This window comes from Lissotriton vulgaris, chromosome 5 (genome assembly GCF_964263255.1).
Source record: "Lissotriton vulgaris chromosome 5, aLisVul1.2, whole genome shotgun sequence".
Lineage (NCBI taxonomy): Eukaryota > Metazoa > Chordata > Amphibia > Caudata > Salamandridae > Lissotriton > Lissotriton vulgaris.
Window position 1 is genome coordinate 1,537,402,247 of NC_141693.1, and position 27,572 is coordinate 1,537,429,818.

The window sequence follows — 27,572 nt, forward strand, 5'->3', positions numbered from 1 at the left end:
TCATGATGAATAAAGATCTTATTTCCAATAACCATCAGCGAAGGAATTTCTTTAGCTGTCTTTCTAATTAAGACCAAGTGATGGCGACAAAGAACCTTTAAGATCATTTGTCGTGGTTTGGAGTGATGAGGATTTCAACTGGAAGGAATTCTGTGAGCCTTATCTATTTAAAAATTTTCAGGAACTTTGAGTTGCAAAACACCAGGAAGCAAATTTTCCATGTATAATCTGCAGTTAGCCCCTTCAACATCTTCATTTAAATTAAAAATGCGAAGATTGTATTGCCTATTGCGATTTTCCAAATCCAGTAACTGAGAACACAAAGGTGAAATTTTGGCCACCAGAGGAGTGAAAGAGTCAATTCTAGCCTTATCATCCTGAATTTTAATTGAATTATTTGAACTTTGCATGGATAGACTAGCCATCTCCTTGCGAACATTTTTAATTTCTGACGCAATGGAATCAAAATTGACTCTCAAAGCTTGAATCTCCTCTAATATTAAAGATAAGAAAGGCTCCGAAGATTGGCCAAAGCCATTTTCCTGGAGGAAACTCTACTGACAAATAAATCTCAGGCCCTGTTTAAGATTGTAAGGGATTTATCCCTCCGCGCATGTGCCTCCAAGGACATACCTGCCTCCCAACTGCTCTGTGACTCTTTGGCAAAGGCCTTTGAGGACAAGATCACCCTTATTTTGAGCAATTTAGGGTCTCTTTCCTTGGTGACCCCTCATGCTACGTCTAACCTGGCAAGAGGAACCACCCCTGCGATCCTGATGGAGTCGGATGCTAGGAAGGTTCGGTTGAACGGTTTTCCCCTCCCGTCCTTTGAGGATTTTTGAACCGTGGTGAACGGGATCTCGTCGGGTTCCCCCCTTGACCCGCTGCCATATAAATACTGGAAACTGTTTCAAGAAGACCTTTTCCCCCCTCTTCACGCCATCTGCTGCAAGTCTTTCAGTACGGCTAAAGTCCCGAATTGTTGGAGGCTGGCCATGGTATCGCCAATTCTGAAAAAGGACACATTGGACCCGACCTGCTCAGCAAATTACAGGCCTATTTCATTACTTCCTCTGCCAATTACGATCTTGGAAAAACTGGCGACAAAACATCTGTCCAGCTTCTTAGAGACCAACACCTGCTTGGACGAGGCTCAGTTTGGGTTCAGACCAAGCCCCGGCACTGAGTCTGCACTGGTGACCGCTTTGAATGACCTTCGCTCACGTGTCGACTTTGGTCGAGCAGCCTTCCTTGTGCTGCTTGACATGTCGGCCGCGTTCGATACGGTCAACCATGCCATTCTGATCAGGAGACAAGAGGAGATTGGGGTATCTGGCCTGGCCCTTGACTGGTTGGTCTCTTACCTTGGTAACAGACACCAGGTGGTAGCCTTGCCGCCCGACCGTTCGGACATCTGGCGGGTGGGGCAAGGCGTACCGCAAGGGTCGGCCATTAGCCCTATTTTATTCAATCTATATCTCCGCCCCTTGGTCAGTTTAATTAAGTCCTTTGGCATTGCGGTCATCAACTAGGCGGACGACACATGCAACTTATCTTCTCGTTTGAGGGTAGGGATGCCGTGTCTTAGGAGACCTAGCACAGTTTAGCGCTATACAAATATGCCATACAATACAATACAATTTATATTTAATAGGAGGAGGGGAAACTTGCTGCCTCCTTTTATTATTAACAACAGCTTTATTCTCCATGTTGCCAAAAAATAAGTTGAAAACAGTAAAAATACGAGAAATTAGCCCAAAAAGCTGTAAAAGTTGTGAAAATGCAATAAAAACCACTGGTGCAGCAGCTAAAATGAGCTGTGGGCGTGGCTAGGCCCAAGCCAGGCCCTTTCCTAGAACTGCCTCCGCCCCTCTGACTGGAAACCCTGCAGTACCTTAGAAGCTGGGCTGGGTCCAGGAGCCACACTGCCAAAAGAAGAACTTCCAGTGCTCCAAAATTGATGAAAATGGCTGGCTACAGCAGGTAGGCAATCCCAAGGGTCTCCATTCACTTTTGACTCGAATTCTGACAGGAATCGTCGCTTTAAAGGTAAAAACGGGAGTAAAACGAGCTAAAAAAGGAGCTCGGCCGCCATCTTTGTTTGCGTGCTTGCGCGTCTCCCAAATCAGATGATGCTTTGACTTGGAGTCCCAGGCTCAGTCAGCCCAGGCTACATTACAAAACAAAGATGGTGTTGTGAGATATTTACATCGTCACTACATGATCATGCTTCAATTCGAATGGATTTTTACCCCCCCAAAATCAACAGACTCTATGCTGCAACATGCCTTAAGCAGAGGCATGTGATCTACCATCAGTGTAACAGTTGTCAGTTTCCTTGCCTTTCTGTCCTTCAACATTGGCAAATTACAGACATGTTTGGCCTGAATCCCCAGTATTGCTTCTGACTGCATCACAGATCAAACAGCATCATTGGAACTGCCAACATCACTGTTCAGCCAACCATGGGCATGCTTCTGTTTGTTTCATCTGCCCCACTTCAAAGTCAGCTGACCTGAGAGTGATCAGGCATTTAAACCTAAGCTACCTTGGACTGCACCACGACTTAAGCGAGGTCATGTGAACCATGGCTAGCCTCTCTGCCAATCCAACTATGTCCAAGCTTAGTTGTACCACCTTTCCCCTTTCCAAAGGCAGATTTGGCTTGAAGACTTAATTTTGTCTCTATGTTGCAACTCAGTTTTTATGACCCACCAGAGGCGTCACCGCAAAGCCAGCCAGGTTTGTACTTCAGTTTTCCACTTGATACCAAGCAGCATTAAGTTATCTAGCATTAGTTCATTGTGTAGCACACCTATCAAAATCTACCTGTGGTCTTGGCACTAGTAACCTGGCAATAACTGGATACTGAGAAGGTCTGTAGAGTTCCCTTCTAGATTTACAAAGGGAAGGGTGACTTGTCTTAGCAACTTTGATGCCACCCTGCCCTTAATAATATGTTACGGGCAACAGGTGAGCACAGTTAGGAGGAGAAACCAAAAGGGTAAACCTCTTTTGGAAATGTTGTAATTCCGGATAGTAAATGGAATTAGTGTTAGAAATCAGCAAGGTACCTTCCTGACTTCAGGAAGTATAAAATAGTCAGGCTATGCTTATGGAAGAACCCAGAAGGAAAACTATCCAACCTTCTTGAATTGAAAATTAGGCACAAAATATCAGCAAAAGTGGAAGATGGAGATGAAAAATCCCAGAATAAAAGGGTTGCAGCTCATCCTCCCCTTATGGGGCCTCTTTCATATACGCTTTAACTGGCATCATAGGAAAACATCTTGGCCTTGGAACTTCGGAAATCCTTTAATAAACAGACCACTTGTGATCTTGGGAAAGGCTGTTTGTAAGGTTTGTTTCTGTCCTAATCAAGGAGCTCCTAGTGTTCAGCTGACTGAAGAAGAAGCCTAATAAGTATGACATCCAGCACTCAGCACAGAATATTTAAGTCTCACGTCACCCTTTATACATGTCCCAAAAAATAAAACAAAACACTGTACAAGTTTATGCTCTACTTACACCAACACCTACACGCATACAAGCACACATACATACATACATACATACATACATACATACATACATACATATATATATATATATATATATATATATATATATATATATAACGATCCAAGTAGCGAGGATGCTTAGCAGCGGTCTGAACACACCATCTGCTCATGTCAGATCGAGAGCATGTGGAAAGCTTAGTCTTTTGATGGCAGGCAGCTACTGACTGGTAAGCCCTAGGGAAAATCATCTACAGAGATCCCAGGACTAGTGTCATATAAACTCTCTCTCAGACCCACATGTTTGTGTTTCTGTTTGTGGTATTACTGTGGGCTTCCCATAGTAATTGGGAAGAGCAATATACACCAATGATACATGCAGTAACTACCAATGATTTGATTCAGAAGCTCCTATTCTTGGCAATTACCCGAGCTTCACGTTCATCCTGAAATAGATATTAGCCATATATTTCGTAATGGAAAGCAGAAAACAGTTTTACATGATCTGCTGCAATTCAGTGTGCAAAGTGCCAATGTTTTCTTGATACTTTGTTGCACGGATGGTGATATTATGTTTCAAAATAATTGGAAACAACTACAAATTCCAACTCAGTAAAAAGGTGAGTTGGACTTGGCCCTTTTTGCAGTGTAGTTCCCAAACTTTCTGCTTCCTTCTCCTATTTTTTCTTGACCTGTGTTTGTTGGTTTTAGGACTATTGGCGCTTTACCACTGCTAATTAGTGCTAAAGTTCATATGCTCTCTGTGTAAATTGGGAACATGATTAGTTATCCATGATTAGCATATTTGACTTACTGGTCAGTACCTAGTAAAGTGAACTAATTGTGCCAGGGCTAATAAATCAAATACTACTAGTGGGTCTGCAGCACTGATTGGGCCTCCCACATGAGTAGCCCTGAAAAGATGTCTCAGGCCTACAACTGCAGTGCCTGTGTGCTGTTTGTTAACTGCCATGTCGACTTGGCAAGTGCACCCACTTGCCAGGCCCTAACCTTCCCTTTTCCTACATACAGGACACCCCTATGGTAGGCCCAAGGTTTCTTTGGGCAAGGTGCAGCATTTGTGAAAGGTAGGGCATGTACTGATGTGTATAACTAGTCCTGATAGTGAAATACTGGCAATTTAGTTTTTTACTATTGAAAGACTATCTTGCTTCATAGGATATAATGGGGAATGCTTTGTAACATTTTACAAGCATATCTTCCCATACAGATAAAATGGAAAATTCAAGTTTAGGCTCTCTGAACTTGGAATTTATTAACACATGTTTTACTAAATATGGTTTTTAAACTCTGTGTTTGAAAATGCCACTTTTAGAAAGTAAAAAGAAAAATTGATGGACAGAGTGCAGAACAATGTTATAAATTCACCCCAGTACAGAGATCTTGGCCTAAATCCATTGTTTTTTTGCTCGCCATTTCAGCTTGGACACAGCCATATGCAAATTAGTCTTGACACTGCACCCAATGGGAATAGTCCAGCCCAAACTGCCATGTCAGGTCCACCCTGGACTGGAAACAAGCATCCTAGGACCGGTTTTGGGCTTTCAGCCCTCATCAGCCAGGATAGCCTGACTCCAGCTGGACTGTTAAATGTAAATGTAAATGTCAAGGTATTTGTAGAGCACACTGCCACCAGGCGGTTTCCTGGCACTATTACTCATACCACTGTGAAACCCTTCCTGGCTTTCCCTGCGAAGTGTCCACTCCTGGGCACCCCCAGGGTGAAGCCAGGCATCCTAGCACTGTTGTGGCCAGAGTGGAGGTTAAGCAAGCTATTGCCCAGAGTTTCAGCGTGGGGCCCATGATTAGAATAGGCACCGAGGCGAGAATTGTCAGGTCCGAGGAAATTGAGCCAAAAACCCACCAAGGCGGGAATTGAACCCTGGTCCCAGGCCAGAGCTCTGCATCAGGGTCTGCCGCTGTAACCTTTGAGCCATACTCCTCCACTGTTCCCATTGGGCACAGGATCAAGACTGATTTGCATATGGCTGGGTTCATACAGCAATGGCAAGGGGAGCAAAATAATGATGGATTTAGGCCCAGATCTCTGTCCTGGGGTGATTGTAGGACATTGTTCTGCATTCTGTCTATCTTATTTAACCATTCTGTGTGTCTCTGCCTGTTTGTATGTTGACTGTCTGGTTTTGGAGTGACTGGGGCTGGGCAGGAGCATTCTCTCAGACAGCCAATGGGGGGGTTGATGTGTGTCCTGCTTTTCTGAATGAGTCAGGGCTGGGCTGAATAGACCTGGACTGCATTCAGAGTAGGGGAAGGAGTTCTCACTAGCACCTGAAAATGCCAGGTCTGCATTTAGAGTGGTGGGAGGAGATTTACCTTGCACCTGAATAGGACCTGTCTGCCTTACACAATGCTTTCACCACCTCCTGCTGGGCAGCTGCATCAGAGAGGACCGAACTGGTTTGGACAGGGCTCAGAGACCCCTCCAAAGAGAATAAAGACAATCTGGGGTATAAGTATTAGAGCTAAAACCCTGAACTTTGGACTACTTTAGGAATAAAGAGGAACCTTTGCCAAGGAGAAGAGCTGGAGAAACTGAAGAGAAGTACTGTCCTTGTTGTGTGTCAGGGGTTAGCCTGCAGTTGCTGTTTTCTGCCAAGGAAAGGAGAAGGACTCTGCTCTGGGCTGTGTCCCCTGCTTGAGGAAAGTCTCCAAGGCTTGAGTAGAGCTCCCCTCCTGTTTTGAATTCTCAGGAACACAAAGACTTCACCCCTAGCTCCCCTGAACTTCCTTGCTAGGAGTATTGACCTGCCAAGAGGTGTCTGTGACTGTGTTGGGCTTCTGGAGGTTGTTTCCGCTGTTAGGAGCTGGAAAAGCAACACAACAACAAGGAAATCGATGCCTCACTCTTCTTGTGACAGTTTTCCGATGCAACACCGTGGTGTGAGAAGAATCTCCCTGCATCGGCCTGCCGCTGCCAAAACCAATGCAGCATCTGTTGTTGCCGCAAGAATTGATTATTATTATTATTATTATGTTCTTATATAGCGCCTGATTCGACCCCCGAAGGGGTATCTCCGCGCTTGCCTTGGGAACCCGTCCTGGCTTTTCCCTGTGAGATAGCCCCTACAGGGCATCCCCAAGGTGAAAGCCAGGCATCCCGCCGCCGGGGGGCTGTTGTGGAGATTAAGCAAGCTTAATGCCCAGAGTTGCAGAGTGTGAACCCATGATTAGGTCAGGCACCGAAGCGAGAATTATCAAGTCCATGGACATTTGAGCTCAAGACCCTGCAGCGTCGGGAATTGAACCCTGGTCCCAGGTCTGACCTCTGCTTCAGGGTCTGCCTGCTCTAACCAGTGAGCCACACTTCTCCACACCAGTGAGCCACACTTCTCCACCAGGGATTGTGGCTGAAAAGGTAGACCCAGCGCCGTTCGCCGCACCATTCACCAATGCATCCCAGATATCCATCCAAGGTCCCTGTGCGGCAAGTTTTCCCTGACGCATCACATGAGGATTGGAGTTGTCCCAAAATCAATGCATTGCTTCCACCTACAGAGAGGACTTGATGCATCACTCCCCTGTGTACAGCGGAACTGTCGCATCTCATCCACGAGGGTCTCAGGAACTGACACATCTCTTTATTTTTTTACACTTCCCATCGCTGTGGTTGATTGGCTTGGTGAATTTTGTCACAACCGCCGGTACTGTGCAAGAATTTACGCATATATCATTTTGTACGGATTCAGTTGCTCAAGTGTTTTGAAAGTAATTTTTCTTAATACTTATATGTTGGATTGTTCTCGTTTTGGTCTTGTTAAAATTCAGATAAAGATACTTTCTTTTTCTAAACCGCTGTGGTGTCAATTTGTGGTGTTATCACTGTGTTACTGTGAGTGTTGGTACAAATACTTTACACTTTGCCTTTGGGATAAGCCTATCTCATCGTACATAGCTACCAAGGGGGTGAGCACTGGTTATCTAGAGTGTGTATCCTCCTTACCCTGTCTGGAAGCAAGGGTCCCTATTTAGACAAAGTTACCTACCACTGCCAACTAGAGACCCCAATTTCTAACAAGGTGTTTCCCTAATACCTTAACTCACTTCATTATGATTAGACTGCACTACAACACATTAGGAATAGCTTTCATAAAACATCAGTTTCTCTGCTACTAAAAACCAAACAATGAAATTCCCGTTAAAGGTCCTCCCAAGGGCACATGGCATTATGGTCAAATTCAGATACTGCCAAATGTCAGTTCACATCATTTTGGCACAGATTCACTAAGTGAAATATCTAACTTGAACTACTTGATAGTGTGACACTAGGATGCATATCACAACTACTAAATAGCAAACTAGGGTGTCAGACAGCAGCGGGACGAGGTAGATGTCCCTGGTCCCTCAACTGGGCTTTCACGGTATGCTCGGCATCACTGACCTGTCTTTTACAATGGTGGTGAAATGAAATGAAATGAAATGAAATGAAAATGAGATTTGTAGAGTGCTGCAGCTGCCCTGAGGCGTCCAGGCGCTAGAAAACAGAAAAAACCCTCATAAGGTTACTATTCATTAAGCATTAAAAAGGAGAGTTTTTAGCTGTTTGCGGAAGCTGGTTAGGTTGGAGTTGTTTCTCAGCTGCAGAGGGAGGGTGTTCTAGAGTTTGGAGATATTGTACGAGAATGAGCGTATTCCTGCTCTGGCTCTACAGATTCTGGGAATTTTGGCTAGGAATGCTGTTGAGGAACGAAGAGTCTTGTTGGGCCTGTAAGGAGAAATCAGGGAGCGGTTGATGTCTGGACCCATTTTCCAGAATGTCTGGTGGGCAATGCATAGCGCTTTAAATTTTACTCTGTCCCTAACAGGCAGCCAATGTAGGGTTTTTAGGCCAGTTTTTATTGAGGTCCTCCGAGGGATTTCCAGCAGCGCCCGGGCAGCGCAGTTCTGGGTGCGTTGAAGCTTTTGTAGGGTGTAGTCTGGTGCTCCCAGGTAGAGGGCGTTGTTAAAATCCAGACGAGATTGGATGAGGCGCTGTATAATTATTTGTTTGGCCTCGAAACAGGTGGCTGATACCTTAGTAGCCTGTGTATTGAGGCTCAGAGATTTGTCGAGCCAGACTCCTAGGCTTTTGATGTTATCTCTAGGGGGTGGAGCCATTCCCATGCTTGATGGCCAGATCAGCTCTATGGTGGCGGGGGAGGCCGGGCCCAGGAGCATGAGCTCAGTTTTGTCGTCATTGAGCTTTAGGCATGAGCTCGTCATCCAGCTCTTTACGTCTTCCAGACAGGCCGCTAGGTCTGGTGGAGACTGGAGGCCGCTCTTCTGTGCAAGGGAAACCACCAGCTGGGTGTCGTCCGCATAGGAGATGATATTGACACCATGCGGACGGACAATCCCAGCCTGTGGCTTCATGTATGCATTAAAGAGCGTAGGGCTTAAGGAAGAGCCCTGCGGGACTCCGCATCCCAGAGGTCTACTGGATGAGCGGGATGTGCCGTCGAAGACCTGGAAGGTTCTATCTGATAGAAAAGATTCGAACCATGTCAGGGCATCTCCGCTCACTCCTAAGTCGGCTAGGCGAATCAGCAGGATTTTGTGGTGTACCGTGTCAAACGCGGCACTTAGATCGAGGAGGATCACTGCCACTGACCCCCCTCGATCTAGGATCTGTCTTGCCTCCTCAGTTACGGCCAATAGGGCGGTCTCTGTCCCATGTTTAGTGCAAAAGCCCGTTTGGGAGGAGTCGAGGAGGTGGTTTTCCTCGAAAAACGTCGTCAGGATGGTTTTGACGTGTTTCTCTAGGATCTTAGACGCCCATGGGAGTAGAGAGATCGGGCGATAATTACTGGGGTTGGCTGGGTCAAGGGAGGGTTTTTTTAGTAGAGCTCGCACCATTGCGTGCTTCCAGGTCGTGGGAACTGTCCTGCTCACTATGGAAGAGTTCAGTAGGTCCAGGAGGGTAGGGAAAATAGTTTTGCTGGCCAAGCCCAATGAGCCTGGGGGAGCAGGGTCACATGGGGAGCCGGTTTTTATTTGTTGTGCCAGTTTCTCTAAGGTTTCCAATGCTATCAGGGGAAAGGACTCCAGCCACTTGTTCGGGTTTGAGGCTGAGTGCGAGCATTGGACAGGCGAGTCGATGGGTGGGTTGGGGAAGGAAAGATACATTTTATTAACTTTTTGTAAGAAAAATTCCACCAGGTCATTGCACTTGGACGGTGAGTTGTTATTATCTGTGACAGGTGGGGGAGGTTTGATCAGGAATTTACTATACGGTATATTTCTTTTGGTTTAGATTTCGCCGTAGTTATTTTAAGGTTGTAGTAGGCAGCTTGCGAGGTTTTTATGGCCAGCTTGTAGTTCCTGATCATTTCCCTATAGGTGGCTTTTTCTTCGGGATTATATGATATGCGCTATTTCCTCTCCTGTCTTTTGCAGAGGCCTTTATGGTTTCTAAGATCTTCTGTATACCATGGGGCTGTTTTGCTATGCCTCTTGGAGCTTGATGGGTATACTGGAAGGACTGAGTCAAGAGAGGTGGTTATCCATTCATCATATTTTCTCTTGTTTGAGGTTGGGTCTTGGGAGAGAGCGGGTCTAGTGGTGCAGAGAGCCTGCATCCAATTGTCAATGGGAAGTTTTGACCAGTTGCGGGTTTTTCTGGTAGTAAATGAGGAAGGGGGTTGTTTGCTCGTGGTCCAGTTAAAGGCTATCAAGAAATGGTCCGACCAAGGAAGTCTAGTAATGTTGCCCACTTTGAGCTGGTAGCAGTTACTGAAGATCGGGTCTAACAGATGCCCCTTTTCGTGTGTAGCAGAGGGGACCAGTTGCTCAAGTTGAATGGCAGCCAGGCTTGACTGTGTCTCTAGTGCCGTGAGGTCTAGCAGGGTGTCAAAATGGATGTTGAAATCTCCTAGTAAGGTGAAGTTGGAAGGAGAGATAACCGACTGGGAGGCCACCGAGAGTAGAGAGGTGTTGAATTGTCCAATGGGACCAGGAGTGTGGTAGATAAGAATACCGGTGCAGCAGGTATTAGGAGAGAACTTGATAGAGAAAGAGAGGTTTTCACAGTCCTCAATGTCTTCCGCTGAATGGCGGCAGGTATAGCTTTCTTTATAGATAATCGCGAGGCCGCCACCTCTGCCCAGTAGTCGGTCAGCCCGCGCTATCTGATATCCCGGGATGATGGCCTGTGCCAGGTCTGGCTGAGAGTCTTGGTTCAGCCATGTCTCGGTCAAAAAGATTGCGTCTGGGGAATATTCCTCCAGTAACAAGGCAATTTCTAGGCAATGCTTTACTAAAGACCTGCAATTAAGTAGGAACATAGAGTAGTTCTTTACCTCGGCTCTGGGTTTGGTGGTTATAGTGATTAGGTTGGATTTACAGTGCTTGCAGTGTCGAGGGATCTCCAGGGGGTGTCTCGGGGTACCACACTCGGGAGAGATCGGTGGCCGTAGCTGATGTAGGAGGCTCGGGCTGTATACCTGTCTATCGTCTCTGTTGGGGCCAGGGGACATGGCCCCTGGGCCCGGCTGGGCGCGGACGAGCGCAGACAAGCTTGCCTTAAGCGCGCCTTCGACGCGCAATCGCCGCGCCCGCTGCGCTCGTCCGCTGCGCGTCCTACGAATGATCATGGTTTTGAGGGTGGGGGGGAGGGAGAAAACAAGGGGGCGTGGCCTGTGTAGTGGGCGTGTCTCCTTGTCCAGAGAATGGCGCCTGGAGTTTTAGTCAACACTCTCCGCGACAGTTTTCAATCAGCTGTGCGGGGTGCCGGCTGGTCAAGTAGCGAGCGCTCAGGGGTGAGTGAGTTAAAAGAAATACAAGTGAACACGTTTTACAGTTTTTAAAAATAGAGCAATGCGGCTCCCGGCTTTTCGCCTCAGGAGGGGTTTGTCTGAATGAAGCGCCGCTCTCAGTCAGCGCGCGCTTATGAAGCAAAAAGGGACGTGGCCTGTCGAGTGGGCGTGTCTCCTCGTCCAGAGAATGGCGCCTGGAGTTTTAGTCAACACTCTCCGTGACAGCTTTCAATCAGCTGTGCGGGGTGCCGGCTGGTCAAGTAACGAGTGCTCAGGGGTGAGTGAGTTAAAAGAAACACAAGTGAACACGTTTTACAGTTTTTGAAAATAGAGCAATGCGGCTCCCGGCTTTTCGCCTCAGGAGGGGTTTGTCTGAATGAAGCGCCGCTCTCAGTCAGCGCGCGCTTATGAAGCAAAAAGGGGCGTGGCCTGTCGAGTGGGCGTGTCTCCTCGTCCAGAGAATGGCGCCTGGAGTTTTAGTCAACACTCTCCGCGACAGCTTTCAAGCAGCTGTGCTGGGTGCCGGCTGGTCAAGTAGCGAGTGCTCAGGGGTGAGTGAGTTAAAAGAAACACAAGTGAACACGTTTTACAGTTTTTAAAAATAGAGCAATGCGGCTCCCGGCTTTTCGCCTCAGGAGGGGTTTGTCTGAATGAAGCGCCGCTCTCAGTCAGCGTGCGCTTATGAAGCAAAAAGGGGCGTGGCCTGTCGAGTCAGCGTGTCTCCTCGTCCAGAGAATGGCGCCTGGAGTTTTAGTCAACACTCTCCGCGACAGCTTTCAATCATCTGTGCGGGGTGCCGGCTGGTCAAGTAGCGAGTGCTCAGGGGTGAGTGAGTTAAAAGAAACACAAGTGAACACGTTTTACAGTTTTTAAAAATAGAGCAATGCGGCTCCCGGCTTTTCGACTCAGGAGGGGTTTGTCTGAATGAATGGTGTCCTTGTCTGATGTTTTACAGCTTCTAAGGAACTATGCTTCATGTGAAAGACAATTATAATCAGAAGATTGAGAGAATGACAGTTTTCTGGGTGATATAGAAAACACAGTCCCTAGTAGTATTTTCTATGTTTCTGCCACAACCCCGTTAGGAAGTAGCTCCAGAAGCCAGCTGGGGACAGTGGAGGAAATCTGGCCAGATGAAGAACTATAGTGTCAACTTATCAGTTGACGAATCAAGAAAATCCTATGGACTGAAAAGTTGACCTTTATTGATTGTATACTAGGATCCTGTGGTACTGAAAAATCTGGACCCTGCTATGGTGTGGTACCGAAGCTCTACACTCGTGTCAAAAATATAATCATACCATGACGAATTTGGTATTGGCAGACCGGTTATGATTGAGATGTTATGCCTGTGCATTTGCGTCACGATTGAGTGATGAAAACACCCTTAAATCATGGTTTTCGTCTTGAAACCTCGGGTTCCATCTTGTGAGCGGCGTCCATCTTGTGATTGCCCTTACATAGTCAAAATGACCAAGGCTGAATTTGATCTGAAAGGACACATACACCTTTGCTGACTCCTCTATGACCTGGGCGAGCTGACTCCACTGCCTCAAGCAGAACCTGTTCAGGCAGTTCCTTTCCCAGTGGCCAAGCGAGATTAGTATCAAGGCACAACATACCATAAGCCTTTCATCGCACACAAACCATGTCTAATCTTACACACACCTGTCTCTGTTTCTTTCTTTATGATCTGCTTTACGACGGGGAGGTGCCCGTTTTTATTAGGGGTCCGTCGATATCTGATGGAAACACTGGACCTTGCCGGATGGTTAATTATAAACTGTACAAACTGAAATATGGACTTGTCATCATGACTCTGCTTTTTCTATGTGTTGGAAATGTGTGAATTATCTACTGTAAAACAAAGAATGTTTGCCTAGGGCATGATAAACGGTATAAAAGGTCTGTGCGGAGACCCTTCAAGAGGTTATCTCATTCAGTTGCTTTAGTTGTGACTGGGCAACGTAGCCTCACAATTAATTGTAATAAAGATGTCTTTTCATATTTCAGATTCTCTGTTGATTTCTTTGCTGCTTTTGAATGGATTGCTTATTGGTAAGACCCCTGAGAAGGAGTATGAGGATTTTTAGGTACATCAATCCAGAACCTCTAGTCAAATGTATTGCATGTCAGCTAATCATCATCTTGTGGCAATGTATAGCCTTATTGCATGCATTTAAAAGTACATTAGGATACTGCCTCATAGTGACCTATGGCTTCACAATATAAGCTTCACTAGACATATTAATAATTGCTCTATGTCACTCTACTTTCTATGATAATTAGCCTCCCATTTCCTTGGTGGTCTTATATACAACTTTTTTTACAGTCACCCGCTTCATACATATTTGTGGGAGACTAGTTTACTGTTTTGATTAAGAGCTAGCACAATTCGATTTGCACTCTGCTTTCCACTTAGTCCTAGCCCAAATTTGAATTTTAACCTGTGCTCTTGTGATGGGAGAAGTGAGCAAACTATTATGCACTTGATATTTTTCTGTAAACACTATATCAAATATTTTAAACAGTTTTTATGTCCCTATTTTAATAAAAGAAGACCAATTAGTCTGGAGGTTGCATATTGATTAATGATGTAAATGTATAGGCATTTATATAGCGCACTACTTACCCAGAGGTTCCCAAGGCGCTTCGACCGCTGCGAAACCCTTCCTGGCTTCCCTGAGAGATGGTCCCTTAATGGGTATATTCAGGGTGAGACCAGGCATCCCCGGCGGTCTGGTGGGGCCGTTAGTGAAGATGAGGCAAGCTAATGCCCAGAGTTGCCGAGTGTGATCGCTGATCAGAGTGGGCACCGAGGCGAGAGAATTATCGAGTCCGCTGACCCTGGTCCAGAAACCTGCCGCGCCGGGAATCGAACCCTGGTCCCGGGCCGTCCTCTGCTCTCGGGTCTGACGCCTCTAACCAGTGAGCCACACACTTCACACTTCATGATAGAATTAGATGATGTTGAACTTATTTTCCGCACTGGCACTTTCCTAAAATCGGCAACAAGGGCGCGGAGATCCATGATGGACCCCTGATACTGTTCACTACAAACTGTGAAGTGTTTCTTCTTTTGAATAATCGCATACATTGACATGATGGACAGTTTTGCACAAGTCACTTTTTGAATTTGTATATCGTACTTTTTAATCTTTTGTATTAACTATTGTGATGTATTTGTCTTGAGTACTTTTATGGGTACTTTGTATCCGAATAAAGTTGAACTGAACTGAACTGAACAACTCTTTTTTTTGTGTTTGATATAGCGCGAACTAGACCCGAAGATATCAGGTATCAGAGATCTTTACAAGAGCACACGTTTTGTTCTAGAAGGACACGTTCATTTTTGTTAGGCGCTGGGAGATTAAGTGGTTTGCCCAGAATCACAGGATGTTTAGCGTTGTTGCCGAGACTGGAACCTGGTTCCCCAGGTTCGAGGTCGACAGATCTAGCCGAAAGGTTGCCTCTTCTCCCCTAACTCTTCATATAAATAGGTGAGGTACTCCGGACCCTCTCTACTAGGTCTCTATTTGTGTGGATTGTAGAACTACAAATAACTTCCCCCATAATAAGAATAAACATTTTGCGACTTTGATCACAATTTTCCGTGGGTTGGAACAAAACTGAACAGGATTTAAAAAAAATAAAAATGTGTGGTCTATATTGTAAGAGACATTCAAATATTATTGCTTTAAAAATTGTTTATTTACCTATTTGACAGAAATAAGGTGAATGATATGCAAAATAGCCCTGATTTTACTACCATTAACTTAGATTGCATTATCGCAGACGTATGATATTCATATCCTAAACCGACTCATTGTTTCAAAAAGTTTTGGGCAGGGAAACATGTTTAATAATCCATGCTATAACATGGAATACCCTTCAACTGTATTTTTTTTTAATATGCTATTTTTAAGTTCCTTCTTTTACATTGTTCAGGAACACATGTAGTCCAAACATGTTTAAATATTTGTTGATAGTTAGTGACACCACTTGTAATATTGGTCTGCTACAAAATAAAAGTGATATTAAATATTCTGCTATTCTTTAGTTGCACGTAGCTCCCGTCCTTCCCCCCCAAGCAAAAACTCAACACTATGTAATCAGATAAGAATTCAAACATTCTCTAGACCTATTACGTTACTGGACACCGCACGGATACTCACGAAGAGAGAAGAATTACACTTTCAATGCCAACCACTTGGTGAACTATGTTTTATTTTGTAGATCTTCTAACCCAATCCCATAGATTCAGTCCCTACCTTTGAAAATGTTTGTTCCATGTGAACCATTCAAATATATATTGGAAGGCACATCTTCCCGTCAGTGGAGTTATTAATGTTTAATGTCTAACTTGACCTGCTCACTGAAGAACTTTCTTCTCCCACAGGTGAGCCATGGTGCCAATCTGCAGATCCTGAGTGACAAGGTCCAATTTCCATCTTTCATGCGCACTATGCCCAACTCGGACACGGCAAGCATAGGCATTGCCAGGTTACTGACACACTTCAAATGGTCCTGGGTGGGTCTTCTCTCACTGGAAAAAGGTGCTACCCAGACCACGCTTCAGATCATCAGACAGGACATCCTGAAGGCTGGCGCATGCATTGCCTTCTCAGAAGAGATCCCCGTTGTGCTCTCCAGGCAAAAGATGCTGCGGGTGGCAGAAGTGATAAAGAAGTCTTCGGCAAATGCTCTGGTGACAGTCTGCCCGGAGCCCTACTTGGTGCCCTTTATGGAAGAGATGGCGCAACATAACATCACGGGGAAGATATGGATTGCGACTCATACCTGGTCCAGCTCGTCTCTTCTGTCCCTGGACCGCTTCTCCAGCCTGCTGACTGGAACCCTGGGGTTCGCCATCCGTCGGGGGGTAATTCCAGGACTGGCACACTTTCTATACAGCCTCAAGCCCACGATCTTTCCAAGTGATCCATTTACTAGAGGATTTTGGGAAGAAGTATTTGACTGCAGGTGGGAGAGCAATGGAAGCGTAGCTTTACCCGAAGACATCCAGGAGCACACCCGACCTTGTACTGGCTCAGAGAAGCTGCAAGATCTCAACAAATCCATTCTTGATGTTAACAATTTCAGACTTACTTACAATGTTTACAACGCGGTGTATGCAGTCGCTCATGCCTTGCACAGCCTCATTTCTTGTCAGCCTGGGACAGGGCCGTTCCGTGACGCAATGTGCGCAAGAAAGAAAGACTTCGCACCGTGGCAGGTAGGACTGGACTGTATCTATCTATGTGAGCTTAAGTCACGAACCCTTCACGAGTTTCAAACATCAATGTTGGTGATTTTGGCTCCTGTGTTTTCTGCATCGTTAAATCACGCGTTTTTATGACCTGTATTGTCAAACATTCAAAGTTATGCAAACTTTGAAAACGCATCGATATTTTAGGGAAGGCTTAAACAGTCTTTCATCCACAGCATCAGCTCAACTCTATGTAACTGAATTAGATTTCAGCCGAAATTATTCACCGGGCATAGTGACTAGGATTTTGTTTTTACATTATCACCTATGTTTGTTTTCTCTACCCTCGTTTAGTTTGCAATGGCTGTACACTTCCTATGTCATCCTATTCTGAATAGGAACACACAATTTGAATTAACCTAATTAAAGACAACTCTGCACGGAAGCACGAACGTCAATTGGCAGCCTATATGGCTGCCAAAACTTGTGAAGGATTCACTTACAACAATTTACTACAAAATAAACTGTGATTTAAGTGCAGTATCTGTCAGAGATAAAATATGCATGTTCTTTTCTACTACCGGTTTACTGTACAGATTCCCAACTCACCTGGACATGAAGTGCATTAGCCAAAATATCAAGCAAGTTAAAGCCACCTTCTCTTATCTAAAATACCATTTTGATACCAACCAAACTGTCCCTTAAATTATGAACACTCTTGTGTCATTCTTTTCCTTTAAATGAGCATACTTTCAGTAGTGCATGGTTCTGCTTACTGCTGTCCACAACAGAAATTTGGCAAGGACCAATTCACAAGAAGGTTCTTGCACTTCTGGAGATGTATGCTATATTTCCATCTATCTGTTCTGTCTCGATGTGAGAAAACAGGTCTTTTTTGCAGTGTACTCCCACCTTTTGCCCCTGTTTTCGTATACTAGTTGTTGGTTTTCTGACTCTCAAAAAGTATATTGGGACTTTTTAAATGCAATAACTATGTTGCTTGTAGCCCTAGGAAAACAATGAAAGATTTCCAGATCAAAGGGCAGAGATTTGATATAAGACAATTTTCCAACTCCAATACACTGACGGGGATATGTACAAGAAAATGTCAGAGCTACTGGTGCTTGTCTGGTTGTTTGCGCGACATGCAGTGCATTACACTGGTGGTGTATGTGTATTGACTTGGTGCCGGACACCACACACACATTGCCATACAAGGATATTAAGAAAAAAAATGTACCTTACCACCACGTCTCCCCGCCGCCTCTCCTCGTGTTGGGAATGAAACAGGAAGCAGGCAGCCAGACTCTCCTGATCAATCACAAAGCTGCAATGCAGAATTGTGATTGGTCTGAGCACCGTGGTTTGGTGCTCAGCCTGGGACTGGGGGCCAGGGAATGTACTCCATGCTGGCTGTAATGCAGCCTGCATGGAGAACAGGGAAAGTGCGCATGACTGTTTGGCACTTAGGAGGGCGCTACCGCTCCTCCCCTCTTCTGCCGCAGCAGTAATACAACATAAAATGATATTAACATTATGTTATTAGCATTTCATTGTTTCCTTTCTTTTACTGCTTTAATGCAGTAGGGCGACATTCCTCCGCCTAAGTGGAGGAGCCGCTACTGGCCATACTCTTCCAGACTCAGAATGAAACCACAAATGTCCTACTTCCCATGTTTTCCCACAAGTCTCCTGATAAAAAAACTACCTCAATTGTAGAGTGCCCTACATAGAACAACCTGGTTTTGAAAGGGAGGCACCTGCATTTTTGGTCCCGGGCTCAGTGGCCATCTAGGGAAACCTGCCAAACCCAGACATTTATGAAAACCTGACACCCAGGGGAGTCCAAGGAGTTTTATCTGGCGAGGCTCACCTAGGGCTTTTACCCAGAATCCCCTGCAAACCTACAAACTAGCTAAAAAGTCCCTTCTTACCCCAAATCCTCTGCAAACCTCAAATTTAGCTAAAATGACACAATTTCCTCATAATTCTGTGTTAGAAAGTTGTGGGATCACTGGGCCGGCGCAAAATTCGTACCACCCAGTGTTCTGCCAGGTCTTCTGATAAAAATGCTACAGCACTTTTGTGTGTGAGCCAAGTGCCAGTGACGAGGAGGGGCCCAAAACATATTTTGGGCACTACTAAATATCAACCAGAAAACCACCTGTTTTTGCAAGGGGGCACCTGCATTTTTTGGTACCGATCTAGGTGGCCTTCTAGAAAAACCTACCAAACCCAGACATTTCTGAAAACTAGACACCTGGGCGAGTCCAAGGATCTGTGACTTGCATTGATCCCCTAAAAGGTTCATACCCAGAATCCTCTGCAGACTTAAAATGTAGCTAAAAAGTCACATTTCCCTCAAATATCTGTGTGGAATAGTTGTTGAATCGCAAGTCCGGCACACATTCCCTTCCACCCAGCATTTCCATTGGCCTCCTGATAAAAATTATACCACATTTGTGTGGGTGCCCAAAGCAGAGTCAGGCAAAAAAATGTAAAAATGAAAAACTGGACGGGAACCAAAGTGTGTCCGAAAGGGAAATCTCTAGGCTGCTCCGTTTGTGGAGTTTGCTGAGCTTTCCACACTCAGCATTCCATTGAGCACTCAGTGTTGTGAAAAACTGAGTTTTTTCCTCACTCACACTCGCCAATATTAAGTTGGTGAGCGCAAGCAAGAAAAATCCAAAGCAAGACCATATCCCAGTGAGATTTGTTATGTTAAATTTTTTTATAGAGAGCACATACAATGATTGGTTTCTTGGCGCTGACCTAGGATATTGCCTGAGCCCCATGTGTTTGATCCTCTGCTGGGTACTAGGTTTACGGTACAAAAGGGGGTGGTGATGAATGGGGCATCTGAATCAATCAAACACTCACACCCAGTCAAAAGATCTGGGTTTAATGCATCACCGTTCTTTAGCCCACTCTGCCACCCCAGTTCAGACATGGCTATATGCAAATCAGTCTGACAATGTGCCTCATGGGAACAGTCTAGCCCGAACTGCCAAGCCATGTCTTCCCTGGACCGGAAACAAGCTTGAGGCACAGCACAACCATGAGGAACAGGGTCAGACTGATTTGCATATAGCCATGTCTGAACTGGGGTGGCAGAGTGGGCTAAAGAACGGTGATGGATTAAACCCAGATCTTTTGACTGGGTGTGAGTGTTTGATTGATTCAGATGCTCCATCCATCACCACCCCCTTTTGTACCGCTTTTGGCCGCCATAAGTGTGACAGGGTATGCTCAGACGTGAGTCCCTTGCTCACTTTGCCACTGGATTCAAGCAAGCCGGGCTGAAGACGGCTGGAATGCCAGAAACCAGTCCTCGGAAGCTTGTTTCCGGTCCAGGGAAGACATGGCTTGGCAGTTTTCTTGCTGGACTGTTCCCATGAGGCACAGGGTCAGACTGATTTGCATATAGCCATGTCTGAACTGGGGTGGCAGAGTGGGCTAAAGAACGGTGATGGATTAAACCCAGATCTTTTGACTGGGTGTGAGTGTTTGATTGATTCAGATGCTCCATCCATCACTACTAGATTTATTCTTGGTTATATAGCTAAGTCTTAAGAAGCCTTCTGAACTTAGGGAATTCAGCGCAGATTCTCATATCCAAGGGAAGAATATTCCAGAAGCTGGATGCCAGTACTGCGAACCTATAACCACCTAGTTGTTTCCGTTTGTAGGACAGAATGGTTAGGAGGTTCTTATGAGCAGAGCACAAGCTCTGGGAAGCTATGTATTTTTGAACAAGCTTGGATATGATTTTTGGGTTCCCTGAACCCTCACCAACCACCCCCGACACCCGGAAACCAGCGATTATTGAGTGGACAGCCCTCACAACCGAAGACACACTGAATACAATGAAGTCAATCCACTCAGGGGCCCCCACGGACCCCTGCCCCCACCACATCTTCAACAGAGCCCCCATCACCATTGCACCCATGCTCCGCCAAACCATCAACCGCTCCCTGGCGACCGCCTCGTTCCCCGACGACTGGAAACACGCCAAAGTCAACCCCCTCCTAAAGAAACCCTCAGCAGACCCCTCCGACCTCAAAAACTACAGACCCATCTCCCTGCTCCCGTTCCCAGCGAAAGTCATCGAGAAAGCCATCAAAGACCAACTCACCACATTCATTGAAGAATACAACATCCTCGACTTCTCCCAATCCGGCTTCAGAAAAAAACACAGTACGGAAACCGCCCTCCTCGCCGCAACAGACGACATCCGCACCTTACTGGACAAAGGAGAAACAGTAGCCCTCATCCTCCTCGACCTATCAGCGGCGTTCGACACAGTCTCCCACCGCACCCTAATACGCAGACTCTACGATGCAGGAATCCAGGACAAGGCCCTCGACTGGATCTGCTCCTTCCTCTCCGGCAGGACGCAGCGGGTCAGACTCCCCCTTTCCTCTCGGACCCCACACCTACCACCTGCGGAGTCCCCCAGGGCTCCTCCCTCAGCCCGACGCTCTTCAACGTCTACATGGCTCCACTTGCCCCCATCGTCAGAACCTACATACTCAACATCGTGTTATATGCAGACAACACCCAGCTCATCCTCTCCCTATCCAACGAGCCCAACACCGCCAGACGCAACTTTTGAGAAGGCATGGAAGCCGTCGCCAAATGGATGAAAAACAGCTGCCTACAACTAAACACCAACAAAACAGAAGTACTCATCATGGGCCCAAACCCCGATGCCTGGAGCGACACCTGGTGGCCCACCGCCCTCGGAAACCCGCCAACCCCCACAGACCATGCACGCAACCTGGGAATCATCCTGGACTCCGAGCTCAAAATGGACCACCAGATCAACTCTGTCTCATCTTCCTGCTTCCACACCCTCCGCCTCCTTGGTAAGACCTTCAAATGGATCCCCCTCAAACACTGACAGTCACTCACGCCCTGGTCACCAGCAGACTCGACTACGGCAACGCACTCTACGCCAGAATAAACAAAAACCTCATCCGCAAGCTACAGAACATCCAGAGCGCCGCCGCGAGACTGGTCCTCAACCTGCCAAAACACTGCCACATCTCCCAGCATCTGTGCACACTCCACTGGCTTCCTGTCGAGGTGAGAATCACCTTTAAGATGCTCACCCACGCACACAAGGCCCTCCACGGCACCGGACCAGCATACCGGAACAGCCGACTCAAATTCCACGCACCCCAAAGGACCCTACGATCAGCCCAGCTTTCCTACGCTATGGTCCCCCGCACCAGAAAGACCAGATCGGGAGGCCGCTCCTTCTCCTTCCTCGCGGCCAAAGCATGGAACGCCCTTCCGCTCCACCTCAGACAGACAACATCGCTCCCCATCTTCGCAAGAAACCTCAAAACCTGGCTCTTCGACAGACCCCCTCCTTGATTGAATGGAACCTGCACCCCCCCACCCACCCCACCCCTAGCGCCTTGAGACCCTTACGGGTGAGTAGTCGCGCTTTAACAAACTCCTGATTGATTGATTGATTGGGTTAGCACCATTAAGGGACTTAAAAATGAGGCAGCCAACTTTAAATGCACATCTTTGTGGGATAGGAAGCCAATGTAATTTTTCCATAATGGGGGACACAAGTTCCCATCTGGGTTGCTGAAATATCAGCCTTGCTTCCTGATTTTGCACCAACTGCAATTTTTTAGTGAGATATAGAGGGATGCTGAAATATAAAGAGTTAGCATAGCCCAGGTGTGAAATCACCATGGCTAGGACCACCTGGATCAGAGCTTCCAGTGTAAGTAATCTCCTGATCTTTCTTATCTTTCTAAGCTGAAAGAAACAGGTGGAGGTTACTGCTCCTATCTAGGATTTCATAGTGAGGTCACTATTGATGATAACCCCTAGAATCTTGGCTGAGGGTGAAGGAATGGGGTAGAGCCCAACTCAATGGCCAAAAAAGTGTGTTCCAAGGGTTCAGGGGTTCCCCTATCAGAATTACTTCAGTTTTGTCTGGATTAAGTTTTAACTGATTACTATTCATCCAGTCGCAGATGAGCAATATTGTTGCCTAGAATTCAGTACCAAGTCAGGTGAATTATCGATAGTGAACACCAGTTGCAAATCATCTGCATAATTCCACGTGTGCACCTTCCTGCTTTTCAGGGACCGAAGTAGGGAAAAAGGTAGATGTTAAACAAATGAGGGGACAATGACGAGCCCTGAGGTATTCCACATGTTGTTTCCATTTTTGGTGCAGAAAACTGGGAGAGACGCACTGACTGAGTGCGATTCTCAAGAAATGACTCAATCCACTTAGAAGCTGCTTCCTTAAGGCCAGCAGCCCTGACACGGTCGATCAGGATACCATGATCAACCATGTCAAATGCCACAGACAGGTCCAGCAGCAACAAGGCCTGCAGGGAGACCTCATCGGCTTCCTCTCGAAGTGTGTCCAGTACAGTAAGTGTCAGTGCCTCAGTTGAGTGGGCTGGGCAAAACCCTGCATGGTTGGGATCAAAATAGTCAGACTGCTCAATAAAAGCACAGAGGCATTTGGCCACATGAGATTCCAGTATCTTAGCCAAATAGGGGAGCGGGGAGAAGGGCCAGTAATTGGTCAGAATTCTAGGATCCGCACCTGGATTTTTTAGTAGAGGAACGACAGTTGCTTCTGCCGAAGCGGGTCTGGGGAAGATAGTAAAAACTTCTTTTAGGATATGGGGCGGGCAGCTGTCAGTAGGTGAACCCGACTTTACTGTAGATAGGAGATCTAGAAAAGTCGGATTGTCTTTTGCTGAAACTCGTTAAGAAGACAGGGGTTTTTCCTGCATTGAAGATGATACCTCAAGGGAAAGGCAGAAAGGGATACTAGCTTTTATTGTTGCAATTTTATCAATGAAAAATGATTCAAGGGAGTTGCAAAATGCTTAAGATGGTGTAGATATTAGTGTGATTCTTTCAGGATTGTATAATTCATTCACAATAGAGAATATCTCTTTGGACCTATTGGCAGAGCTCAAGATTTTTGAAGAGAAGTAAGTATCCTTGGCAGAGGAAATTGACTTTTTATACTCTTTAAGTTGAATTAAATAGCTTTTTTTATCAAGGGAAGTTCTAATTCTTCATTTTCTTTCAGATTGGCGAAGTGCTAGTTTTTGCATTTTTAAGTCCAGAGCGAACCATCTTTGTGCTTCATGACGCCTTGCCGATCTTATTTTTCTAAGTGGGGCATGTTCATTGCTTGCCGCTGTGAGCCACGCTGTGAAGTTTTTCTCATTTGAATTAATTGACGCCTGATTGATTGGAACTGTATTTGCTAATGTGGCACAAAGATGGGTTCTGTTGATATTATTCCAATTCCTAGCCACTGATCTTTTGATACTTGGAGGTTTTACCATAGTAATGTTCTTAATGGTGAACTGAAATAAGAAGTGGTCAGACCATATACAAGGAGAGATAGTAAGTGCGGACACTATAATATTACCTGTCCACACCTGATCCAGTGTTTGTCCCTTGTTGTGTTTGGCCATAGTTATCTGCTGAGTAAGGTTTAGCCCACTAAGATAAAATGTCCTGTCGAGACCATGGGACATGCACATAACCTCCTCCAGGCACTTCTCTCATTGGGCACAACATTCCACTTTTTCTGGTTCTTTTAATGAATATTCATTTGCAGTATTTTTCGCTTGGGCCTCCTCCTTTTTTGTTGCCCATCTAGCTTTCCATTTGTCTAAATCACCCAACTTCTGCAACAGTGATAGCAACTCCTTAATCTGCACTTTACGTCCTGACACATTCATGTTTTCTAAATCTTTGTCAGAAAATTCAGCTCGGTAAGGTTTCTGTAAAACATTAGATTTTCCAATATCAATTATCAACATACCTCCTGACTGCGAGAAGCACTTCGTACCTGCTGTTCCTCGTGGGAGGAGAACGATACATCTTGCCCCACCCGCGGCTTAAGTCACTGGAGGGAGCATCTTTGGGAGCCGTGAGAGAGTGCACTGAGGGGCGAGTGGGCTGATTGAAGACCGTGCCAAACGTCACCAGGGACTCCAAGTACCAGGAGTCCCTGCCTGACCACACACAGCTGGTCCCGAGTTCGGCGGCTAGCCCCGCCCTCAGACATCCCACGTGATATTTAATAGACCTGATCACTTGTGGCGCGAGAGTATCCCGGGAGAAGCCCGGGACAAGGGCGGGACCGTTTGTGGCCGTTAGTGGCCGGGAGAGGCTGGGCTGGGCCACCCCTCTTGGTCCTATTGTACTGTCTTTAAGTTCCTATATACATAGCTTTATGTTCTTGTTATCTACTATCTACATGACTGTGAGCTACAACTGATTAAGGGCCGAAGGCGCATTGGAATATTTGTTGTAAGAACAATAATTCTATAGGGTTCTATCACCTTGTTATAATTAGGGCCTTGGCAAGTGCTACACCCACATTTAGTACTTAGCTTTTAATCTTTAACAAGATTGCTTAAGAATGGGAAGGCGTAACACTTTGAGATCTGTCCCTGCACCTAAGCAAAAGGTAGCTGCTAATCCTCAGCTTCCTAGCTTAACGGCGATAGATCGCATGCTGCAAAAGACAATTGGTGTAGTGGCTAATGCAATAGAAAGTACAGAACGTCGTTTGTCACTGCCTGTGGGTTTTCTTCCTCCCTTGCCCCCCTCTAGTATATCAATGTTTATCACCAATTCCAAAGATTCAATCTTGGTACCCTCCTTTGCTTCTCTTCCAGGTATCCGCCAGGTTACAACGGCGCAAGCTTCATCTCCCGCGACTAGTAATGTACCCTGCGCGACACCACCTCTATCCCTACATGATAGGCTGTCACAGACTCCGATCACCCCCTTATCCCAGCTAGAAGACTCTAAAATTAGCGAGACCCGTGGAAGGTCAATAATTTCAATCTCAATTTCTGAAGGCGACCAAAGCGTAAATAGCCCGCGTGTAACTACCAGAGGCCAGCTAGCTAGGCTTAGGTCTGAATTCGCTTTTAGAGAAAACCTTCTTGCCCAAAAGACCAAGGGGAGTCCAGGCGACAACAGGAAAAAGAAACAGAAATGGGTTGAAAGGAATAAAGTACAACAGGATACGAATAATAGCAGCCATGTATCAGATCCTGTAACCACTCTAGCCGAAACCGGAGGCCCAATACCAGGTGAACTTTTCCTGCAAAGACTGGAGGCCCTACTGGAGAAACCCTCTGCCCAAACCAACAGCGGAACTTCTAATACTAACATTGCTCCGCTGCCTGGTGAAAGTTTTAACCTAGAAAGCTCACCAAGTCCCCCTACAGATATTCCTCTCATTGCCCATATCGAACAGATCATGAAGTCCTTTATATTGCCGGTCCTTGAGAGGATAAATGCTCTTTCAATAAGGCTTGATAGCTTTGAACAAAGGACCCTTGATAACTTCTTTTCCGTAAAGGCATTAATTAAACTGCATTCAAAAAATAGCCTTGCTGAACAGAAGGTGCAAGATCAGCCGCAGGCATGTCATGCTGCTTCTCCAAAACAAAAAGGTCCCCTAGGGATAACGGGTAAAAAAAATCCCCCAGTATCAACTACAAAAAAGGGGAGCAAAATAAGTAAACACCTGACAACAAAACGGGATAAGGGACCCAGAGATAGGGAACCCTCCCAACCACAAGCAGACAAAAATATCCCTAGCAATGTAGCAGCCATAGAAGGTGAGAGTGGTAGTATCATTGCATTCACGCAGACTCATAAAGACAAAAATATTCCCAGTAAAGCAGCAAATGAGAGAATAAACTCAGCCCATAAATCGGGTGAAACAGACAGCGAATGGCCTAGTATTCCTGATTATTGACTTGCCTCCTGCAAGCATGCCCTATGTAGGTCTGCCTGGTAAAACAGAATCATACTCTGAACTCAAAAACAAGACTTCATATTGGCTAAACAACAACAGGCCTCTGATGAGACAAATAGATGGAAAGGTTCTGTTCGCTAGAAGAGTTGGCTGGGTGGGGACAAGAGCTTAGCATGTCCCAGGCGATTGTATCCTAGTTAATTTTCGGAATACGCGTGCCGTAAACTTCATTTGCAATCATTATCACGATCCCGACAATAGTGGAATAAGAGCACTTGGTTTGGGGCATTTTTATCCACAACAAGTGCCCCAGACCCAATGGCAGAACCATGGATATCACTCCTGGAGAAGGTTTTCTGACGATCACTTTACCCATCCCATTTTAAAAGCACCCTTTAATTTGATGTGTCAGAACATAGGCCCTAGTTCTTATCAGCCATGGTTGGGCTGTTGACGCGATGGTCATAAACCTACTAGAAAACTCCCTGCTGTCTCTGTAGTACCTATGAACTGCGGTATGAGTAATCATGAGGACAAGGGGGCTCTCTGTCCTCATGAATCATCTACTGCTCTCTTCTCTGGTTTACTGAACATGATTGTACCTGGAGGAGATTGTACCTGGTGGAGAAGTGTGGCTCACTGGTTAGAGGAAGCAGACCTGGAAGCAGAGGTCAGCCCGGGAGCAGGGTTCAAATCCTGGCTCGGCGGGGTCTTGAGTCCTAAAAAATTTCCATGGACTCGACAATTCTCTGCGACTCTGGGCAATAGCTTGCTTAATCTCCACAATGGCCCCTCGCGGCGGGATGCCTGGCTTTCACCTTGCGGATACCCTGCCGGGGTTATCTCACAGGGGAATACCAGGACGGGTTCCCTAAGCAAGCGCTTAGAGACCGGTTGGTGATTTGCGCTATATAAATTCCTGTACAGGACCAAGTCCGACTGCCTCTAGTGCATTGGTAGGGGTGGAGGGCGTAGCAAAAGAGTCTGGTTCCGAGTCAAGTCTGGGCACGCAGCGACCCCTAGCCGAGCAAGCGACAATCAATCATGATCTGAAAATTGTCAGCTGGAATATAGCGGGCATTTCCCGAAACTTAGAAGTACCTGAGTGGAACACCCTCATCGAGTCTTTTGGGTTAGACATCTTCCTGGAGACATGGGGTTTGGAACCACGATATAAGGTCGGTTATACGACCTTCTTCGTTCCTGCTATTGCCTCACCCTCAGGGAGGGGTCGTCCATCTGGCGGCCTGCTTGCTTGGGTTAGTATCTCATTGGGCTGT

At 46.1% G+C, this 27,572-nt stretch overlaps 1 protein-coding gene across 1 annotated transcript in view; it reads left to right on the top strand.

The window, feature by feature from the left end:
* Window positions 1-27,572, top strand: part of LOC147712962 (vomeronasal type-2 receptor 1-like) — an 89,578-nt gene that overhangs the window by 45,671 nt on the left and 16,335 nt on the right. The window contains exon 3 of the mRNA XM_086919747.1: window positions 15,690-16,526. Coding sequence (XP_086775873.1) covers window positions 15,690-16,526 — 837 coding nt within the window. The remainder of the gene's footprint in view (window positions 1-15,689; window positions 16,527-27,572) is intronic.